This window comes from Notolepis coatsorum (genome assembly GCF_963971535.1).
Source record: "Notolepis coatsorum genome assembly, chromosome: 5".
Classification (NCBI taxonomy): domain Eukaryota; kingdom Metazoa; phylum Chordata; class Actinopteri; order Aulopiformes; family Paralepididae; genus Notolepis; species Notolepis coatsorum.
In genome coordinates, this window is record NC_140169.1 from 182745985 (window position 1) to 182755502 (window position 9518).

The 9518-nt window shown below is 41.3% G+C and overlaps 1 protein-coding gene across 1 annotated transcript in view; it reads right to left on the bottom strand.

Moving 5' to 3' along the window:
• The window catches only part of LOC311229160 (pyridoxal kinase-like), a 61075-nt gene extending 52958 nt beyond the window's left edge, over positions 1 to 8117 (bottom strand). Inside the window, exons 1-3 of the mRNA XM_084315214.1 lie at positions 7859 to 8117; positions 7059 to 7113; positions 966 to 1070 (exon numbers count right to left, since the gene is read on the bottom strand). Of these exons, the coding sequence (XP_084171340.1) occupies positions 966 to 1070; positions 7059 to 7113; positions 7859 to 7939 (241 nt within the window). The 5' untranslated portion in view covers positions 7940 to 8117. The remainder of the gene's footprint in view (positions 1 to 965; positions 1071 to 7058; positions 7114 to 7858) is intronic.
• Between the last annotated feature and the right edge of the window lie 1401 nt (positions 8118 to 9518).

Genomic DNA, 9518 nt, shown 5'->3' on the forward strand with positions numbered 1-9518 from the left:
CATAGTGACATACATGACATACTACAGGTATATAGATAGTAATGTTACATTTGTGACATATATGATATGCAAATATACAGTACTGTTACCCAGAGATCTCCCGGACAAATGGTAGAAAGACGTTTATTGAGCTTAAAAACAATTGATAACGCAAATAACGTTCTGATTAACAAAGGCATTCGTTTTGTGGCATTAACGTTACCTAGATTTATCAACATTCACATTTATCATACACGGAGGCGCAAGCTCACACACGCAACACCAACAACACACTGGTTGAACTTGTCGCGTAAATAACGTTCCGATTAACAAAAGGCATTCGTTTTGTGGCATTCACGTTACCTAGATTTATCAATAGCAATAGTAATATATATGTTTCTTTAGACTAGAATAAGTCAAATGAACTTACTGTCTCGGAAAAGTTGCCGCATGTTGATGAGTCAAGTTTACTCTCGAGTAGAGCTAGAGAGCAATGGCGGAGTTTCAGAAACTCAAAACGAAAAATGGCCGCTTCCCATTGGTGCTGAGCACAGCGGAGGCGGGTGAAAGGAGTAGGGGGTATCTGCAGAGCCGCAGAGCCAAATGACTGTTTGGTGCGGCCGCGGTAGGGGAAAAAATTATATTTGACGCCTCTGATTGGCTCAGGTTAAAATCCGTCACGACTCCGAATCAAATGACGGAATCTCCAAATCAAATGGACGGATATCCGTCCCAAGACTGAACGCTTTAATGCCTGCCTATGCTCCATTGGGAGCGATGGGCCTAAGTAAGTAAGTACGTTTAGTTGCTTATAGCATTCAGTTTTGGTTTGTGATTCAATTACGTAATCTTCTTCTATATAATTCTATGCGTCGGTCGGTTTTCAACCCTCCAGGTAAACGCAAAATACGCAGGCAAGTATGTGAACAATGCCTGACATCCACTATTGTAGGCCGGTTACGTGAGCACACCTGTGTCACTCTCACCTGTGAGAACGTAGTCATAGTGGTTGACATTATTGAGTTTGATGCCCTCGTAGAGATCATTCAGCTCCTCTGCGGTGAGCACCTGCCCCTTCCAGTGGGCATAACCTGGAGATACAAGAGGTCAGAGGTAAGAGGTCGAAACAGATTGAGACAAGGACAATACAGTACATTAATGTTGGATGATGTAAAGTGACACGAATGGTCCTAAGCATGATTTAGAGTAAGGATTTGATGAGTTTGTGAATTCAAGCAAAGAGATATGCATGTGGGACTCAGTGTTAAAACGCTGTATGATCTGTGACCTAAATACGCCTAGAACTGAAAAAAGAAAAAGAAAATAAAACATAACTAAACTTACCTTTTTTTTTTATTTTTTATTTTTTTTTAACCTTTATATAACCAGGAAGTCCCATTGAGATACAAGATCTCTTTTGCAAGGGAGACCTGGCCAAGATGACAGCAATAACATTTGCAATATATCAGACAGCAATCAAATGTGCGATACATCACACAAGAACATAATAAAAGTGCATGTATACAATATACAATACATCACATGTAAACACAAAAACACAAAACAGAATAGTCTACATAATAGTAAAAGTGTACGACAGTCAAATACAGGGTAATACAGTAATTTTGCAGTTGGGACCCGACTACAGAAAGCAGCGACATTCTTCTTGTAGGAAGTTATGTAATACAGATTTAAATTCGCAGAGAGAGACCAGGGTATCTAAGTGGATGTGGTCCTGTAGCCCATTCCATGCCCAAGGTGCGAAGCTTGAAAAAGCTGTTCTTCCTAGTTCAGTGTTTATTCTCGGTTTTTTTAAAAGTAGCCTGATTTAGAGTAAGGATTTGATGAGTTTGTGAATTCAAGCAAAGAGATATGCATGTGGGACTCTGTGTTAAAACGCTGTATGATCTGTGACCTAAATACGCCTAGAACTGAAAAAAGAAAAAGAAAACATAACAAAACTTACTACACGCTTGAATAACAGTGGGACTTATTTTCTAGATGTATTTGACCAACCACCTGCAGAGTGGAAAGGAATATAATCTTTGGTTCAAGTGCCAAAATATTTGAAGAATGTGTTTTTCGCCACATGGGTTGAGCACATTTGTGGTTGAGAAAAAAATCTAAATCAAGAGCATATGTAACATGACTGCTAACGCATCGACTTCCTAATGGTACAGCTGGCCTGATATACAGTATAATGTGCGGCGACAGTGGCTCAGGGGGTCATCTGGTAATCAGAAGGTCCCCGGTTAGATTCCGGCTCCTCCCAGCAGCGTGTCAAAGTGTCCTTGAGCAAGACACTCAACTCCTAACTGCTCCCGAGGAGCAGGTCGGCATCTTGCATGGTCGCCTTCGCCGTCGGTGTGTGAATGTGTGAGTGAATGGGTGAATGTGAGGCATAAGCTGTAAAGCGCTTTGGATAAAAGTGCTATATAAATGCAGTCCATTTACCATAATATAGCCTAGCCTATATTGTGGGAAGGCTGAACAGTGGGACTCTGATGCTTTTATCCAAAGTGACTACAGCAGGGAAGGGTACAATTCTTTCAGCTGAGTAACAATGCTGAAAGAATTGTGAGTGTTGAAACTTGAGTGCTGCAGTGTTGAGTGCATAGTAGTATTATAGTACATTCGGAAGAGAGCATGATAGTAGAAGACAGTAAGAAGGTTAGTCAACTTGTGTTAAACAATACTCTAATAATCTACTCATCTACTGTCAGAAATGTGCTGGTGTTATTCGGCCTTGAGAGAAGACATAAGAAAATATATGCTTTCAGCTCCAATCACAACTCCTCCCTTCACTTTCCCACCAGTGTCCTCTGTTAACTCATTCAGAGCCAGGGATTAGCCGGGTCCCGTTGTAGCTATGCCACGCTTTAAAGATAGGAGTGCGTCACCTTGTTTGTAGAGCTATCTATATTCTATATTATAGCTATGGAGACAATACTATAGTAATTTGACACCGACTTTCTTCCGTTGAACATGCAAAAAAGAGATAAATTTTTTCATGCATACGTTCGCGCGTTATCCTGTGGTGACTATAATCCGGGATAATTCATGAAACTCTGAGTTATAGGGCGCTACATGTATTCTACTATAAGCATTGGCGTTTCTTGCCTGGACACGCTACTATTTTCAAATCAAATGTATATAATAGGTATTATGTTTCATCATGAATGCATGAAAGGGGGGGGGGTAATTTTTTTATGCTTTGATGGCCAGTAACGGCATTCGTGTTGAGAACACTACAGAAGCCGATCAGCTGGATCAATATGAAAACAATGTTGGATCAAGTTGAAATTTACGTCAGATAGTCCTTACCTCTGGTCGGGGGTATTCCAAAAAGAATATTTTAATTGTCTGATCGCGATTTCCAGTATTGGTGTACATCTGGTCCCGGACATAATTTGGCACAATTTATGGATCGAGTGTGCCAGATGCGTTTCGAAGTGGTCGGATGAAGCGATTCACTCGGCTCCGTCTAAATATAGCGCCCGGAGACATTTGAGTGTAACACAGGGTCTGGAACAGGGTTTACTGCACTCTCGATACTGCCACCTGGCAGGATCTGGCCGGTACTGCACCCTCAGGATCCCAGTATGCCAGTTTTAACGGCAACATACAGGTCCGTGACATTGAATAGATTAAAATCGAAAAAAAGGAAAACGGACCAAATAACATATATATACGTGGTTGGCGTTCAACGGTTGTCGGCCAATCACGTATATAAACGTTGTTGGCTGGGAATGAGTTAAGGGTTCACTGCAGGAGGTTAGCTCACTAGTACCGGCTCAGGTTTAGGTTCAGCAGGAGCCCAGAGTATGAATATGAGGAATATGTGTGTGCGTGTGTGTTGTGTGCAGTGTTGGGCAAGTTACTTTAAAAAAGTAACTAGTTACAGTTACTAGTTACTTCTTCCAAAAAGTAACTAAATTACTTACTCAGTTACAAATTATAAAAGTAACTAGTTACTTCAGAAAGTAACTATTGCGTTACTTTCAAGATTTTTTTTTACATAAACAACATACACAAATCTAAACTATTTTAATGTTGCTGTGGGACAAAGTGAGACTAGCCTCCAATCAAATGCCATGTAGGCTATGTAGATATTATAATTACTATGTTTATATAGTGGATCATACAAATACAAACAGAATAGATGTTTTGGAACTTTTGATATGTATTGCCCCTCAACAGGCCACAACTGGGCAACATTAAATTATGCTTGTTAAGCACTATACCAAAAATAAATAACAAATATATACTGATTGATTGAACATTTTAATTAACAGATTTCAGAATGGGTACAATACAGTACGGCTCAATACACACAATTGTTAAGGGGATGCAGACCAGAGAAAGAGTTTCGTCTTGTTTACATCAGGGTCCCCCATTTTCAATTCATGACATTTATGACGAAAGTCTTTCTCTGGTCTGCATCCCCTTAACAATTGTATGTATTGAGCTGTACTGTACTGTACCCATTCTGCAATCTGTTAATAAACTTTTCAATCAATCAATCAATGACATACACAACATACAGATATAAGAATCGAATCGAATCATCTAAACTAATCTAATCATGACATTTAAGACATGCATGACATACAGAGATATATCTCTGAGCAGCTGAAGCCTGTGCTATTAAACCAGGAAGTGCAGCACTGTTGATAAGGCTGTCAGCACTGCAGTAGAGCCACTCAGTGCCCTGGGCTGCGCTGCAAAGAGTGAACACAAAACGCTCATGGACCCGCGGTCTCATGTTGACATTGTGTTGTTCGTTGGATTCGTTTTTGAGCTCAAAACGTACACTACACGGACCGCGGTCTCATGCTGACTGATCACTGATCGCTTGTCTTGTCGCGCTGTGTGTCAGACTCACTCTGACTGATCGCTTGTCTTGTCGCGCTGTGTGTCAGACTCTGGATGCTTTAGACACCCGCCCACCTCCACCTCTGATTGGCTTACCATGACATTGTATTCAACCTCAGCCAATCGTCAGCATGTATGCTTGGCTCGCGCACTGTCCACTAAACAAGGAAGAACATTATTATTGCCTCTCGGCGCAGAGATATGTCTGATGAAAGAAACAGGTTCATTCATAGTAACGCGCCGCATTTTTTTGTAGTAACGGTAACGACGTTATTAAGATTGGAAGAGTAATCCGTTAGATTACTTGTTACTGAAAAAACGAACGCCGTTAGTAACGAAGTTACTTATAGTGCCGTTATTCCCATCACTGGTTGTGTGTGACCATTCCATTCTGTATTCAGTTCTCTGTGGCTAACAGAGCCTGAATAGCTCATTCTAGTTTGAATAATGAGTAGTGGAGAAGGGGGGGAATTTACAACCGGTCACAGGCATCCCACATAGTTTATGGGAGCCTTTCTTGGCCGAAGGCCCTAAGCCCAAGAGCAGAGGGGGAATTGGGGATTTGGAAGGGGTGTATACATATTCAAAACACTTTTGCTTTGATGTCACTATGAAGGGTTGTCTAATGAAGAAGAATGAAATACTAGTGTTGCTCGACACGAAGAGCACTTTGTATTCCTTTAAATTGTTTGATTTTAAGTTTAAGTATAAAAAATTTAAATAAACGCTTCAGGCCTAATCCACCTCAAATTGAAATACGGTACCCAGCGTGTTGCTGTCTGATTGAACTGTTGGGAGTTCATTAATCTAGTTAAGCTAAAGATTGAAATGGCAACCGTTGCTTATTCTAATCTGCAGAATGAATGGCTCTGTTTAAAAATCAATTAACAGTGCTGTGAGCCTCTGCATGTAGAGAGAGGGTCGGTTGTGTGCAAAGAGAGAAAAGAGATACCGGTAATACTTTACTCCTGATTCTGCAGATTCTTTCCCTCCATCCGTAACCAAATATGAGGGATCCTTACTAAAGATATTCTTTACAAAGAACATTAGCTTTGACATTCCATTGGCATAGCATGCATACACCCCCATCTGCAATCATCAATGGTAGCTAGGCAAAGTCCAAAGAGCACTGCATTTTGGCTAGCCTGGCTCTACTTTGCATTATGTCAAAAAGTTTAAGCACAATGTCATGTAACATTCAAATTCAACTCCATACTTTGCTTTGGCTACTTCAATTTGAAAGTTATCCATGTTTCTAGAGGTCATCCGAAACATGGATGTGTGTGTGTGTGTGTGTGTGTGTGTGTGTGTGTGTGTGTGTGTGTGTGTGTGTGTGTGTGTGTGAGAGAGAGAGGGGCTGTCATTAGAGCAAGTATGCAAATAGATAAGATACATTATAATGTATGTGTCACTCCTCAACACACACATCAAAGTGCATTAGATGGCATGGCATTACAAATAATACAGTACACACACACACATCACCACACTAATGACGGGAAACAGGGGCTTGAGGGCCGCTCACTTGGAGTTGTGAGACAGAGGTTAAAGATAATCTAAAAACAAATGTACATCAAAGTACTACAAAAGGTTGTATTGTTAAAACTATCAAAACTGTTACAGATACAAACAGTTTGTTTGTTAATACAGTGTTGCATGAAAGAGCATCTTCTGTTAAGAATGAGGTGGTTTTTACCGGTTCAAATTACACATAATTTATTTACATAATCAAGACCATTAAAATGTACAACATGGTTTGAGAGTTGAAGAAACAGCTCTGAACAAATGTCTGCATATAGTTCTGATTCAATAGAGTAGGTACAAAGGAGCGATTCTTCTGGGACAGTGGGACAGTGGCTAGTTTCACGATGGATGGGCAACTAACTACCCCCTTAGGTCAAAGAGTTTCCCCCAGTTTGAGAAAGGTATAAGCAAGAGGAGGGAGAGTGAAGTCACACAACACAAGCTTCTAACTCCATAACTCACTGCTAGCTACATATTATACGCAGCAGATTCTTTCGTAGGGGTCAGCGAGTTCAAGTTATTTTGTTATATCTGTATAATGCAATGATAGTAATAATAATAAACCTAGGGTTGAGTGGTTTATAAAGTGAGATACTACTGGACAGCAGTAGTCAGCTCTCATAGCCTATAGTAATAAGCAACTGTATAACAAGGGACTTGCATACATTTGTTCTACAAACCTGTGTGATTGGAGAATTGTACCGAGTTGATTGAGTCCACTTCAAACCCCAGCACCTGGGAAAAGAAGCAATTATGAAACTGTTCAAACCACTGACCTATGTCTAAAACAGCTGAAACAGACCAATACGGTCTACTGTAGCAGAGGTTTTGTTGAATGAATGAATGAATGCATGAACATTTTATTTAACAGATTGCAGAATGGGTACAATACAGTACAGCTCAATACACACAATCACAAATGTTAAGGAGTGCAGACCAGAGAAAGACGTTTGTCTTGTTTACATCAGGGTTGCCCATTTTCAATTCATAGTGACATTTATGACATACACAACATATGCCATCATGACATTTATGGCATAGGGACATACATGACATACAGGTATATAGTACATAGTATAGTGTTTTGGTTGACTTGTTACTTAGTTGTGGCTCTACTTTTGAGAAAAGCATGTTTGCAGTGTCGACCTTCCGAAAAGTCCCCAAAAGAAATAAACACGGACGCCCATCCATGTTCACTAGTTCACAATGTGTGTTTACTGGGTCGCCGTCAGGAAGGTCAGTAGGAGGGGCAATGTCATCATTGCATAATTGAAGACACGAGGTTTCTCGAGGACACAAACGCATGCATGTAATTCGGTCTTGTTATAGTCAAGAAGAAGCCGCACATGTTATGACAATTCCGGAAATACACTGTTCCCAAATCTCACATAATAATCCTCTCATCATAAACCATTTCATCGTGTAACCAAGTAATAATGTAGTCCGTGATAATATGCATAGATCATACGATTCTTCTTACCTGCAATGGGAATGTTGCCGACTTGTTCCCGACGTATCCCCTGACAACATGACTCTGGATGGACAACACACGACACTCCATGTCGAGAAATTAAACTAAAAAATAACAGTACAGTACAAATATGACCAATATTGATGACGCTTAACGCCGTGCAAAGAGTCGCAATGCACGAGCTCTCTCGCACGCGGAAACTTCGCGTGAGGTTAAGAAGAACTCGAGCATTGAAGGACAGAAGCGAGCGGCGCTGTCACTTGCAGAAGACTAGCTGGCTCTTAAAAATATCAGGCAGCTACACGGACACCTCAGAGTGGAAAAACGACAGGCAGCTACGCGGGCAGCCTATTCTTTAATCCCAGCCGAAGAGTGCTGCCGAGTGTTAAACGGAGTGCGTTGCGGTGGCGATTGAATAGAACTCAATGGACTCATTGATCATCTTTAGCCTCTGGCATATTTATTTCTCAGGCGGGGCGAGATGCGGTCGTAGTGCCGCTATATATATCAACAGTAACACCAATCATTGACAAATAATAGACCGGAACAGGAATGGAAAGGATTGATTGATTGATTGAAAACTTTATTAACAGATTGCAGAATGGGTACAATACAGTACAGCTCAATACACACAATTGTTAAGGGGATGCAGACCAGAGAAAGACTTTCGTCTTGTTTACACCAGGGTCCCCCATTTTCAATTCATCAGGACATATATGACATACATGACATACAGATAGTCAGTACTGCTACATCTATACATTTATGACATACCAGATTTGCAAATACAGTACTGTTTGTGATACAGAAGGAGTCAAGAAAAGGGAGTATATACATTTGACGTAGAAACTGTACATTGGAGGAGGTTGGGTGGGGGGGGTTGGGTACACTGGGATATTGACAACCATACTGGGTAATTTACATTGGAGGTGGGTGGGGGGGGGGGGGGGGGGGGGGCACATTGTATAAACAAGCAAAACTGTACATTGAGGGGGGGGGGGGGGGGGGACTCTGTACAAACAAACAAAATTGTACATTGGACTATTGACAAGACCATACTAGGTAAATGACTGTACATTGGAGGGGGTTGGGTTAGGATATTTACAGGGGCCAGTGTTGCATTGCAGTCTCCCGTAGGTGTCTCTTGAGAGAGGTTTTGAAAGTGGGTAGTGATCCACATTCCTTTACAGCTTTGGGTAGGGCGTTCCACATTGATGTGGCATAATTGCGAAACGTGTTTAGTCCCTTATTTGAGCCGAATCTGGGTTTAACATGATTTGTGGAGCTCCCTCTGGTGTTGTGATCGTGGTATTCACTGACCTTTGGGAAGTATTTTGCCATGTACATGGGTACCTTGGTCGTGTAGTGTATCTTGTAGACCAGGCCCATTGCAAGTTGCTGTACTCTGTCATCTACTCTAAGCCATCCTAGGTTGTCAAAGTGGGCAGGGGTGAGGTGGGTTCTAGGAGTAAGGTCAAGCAGTAGTCTGACCAGTTTGTTTTGAGATGTTTGTAATTTTGTTTTTAGCGCCTTTGAGGTGCTTTGGTACCATGAGGTGCAAGCATAGTCGTAGTACCCCTGAATGAGTGCTCCTGCCAGAGTCTTCAGGGTATTCTTGTTTACCAGAGAGGAGATCCGGTACAAGAATCGAGTTCGTTGGTTGACTTTT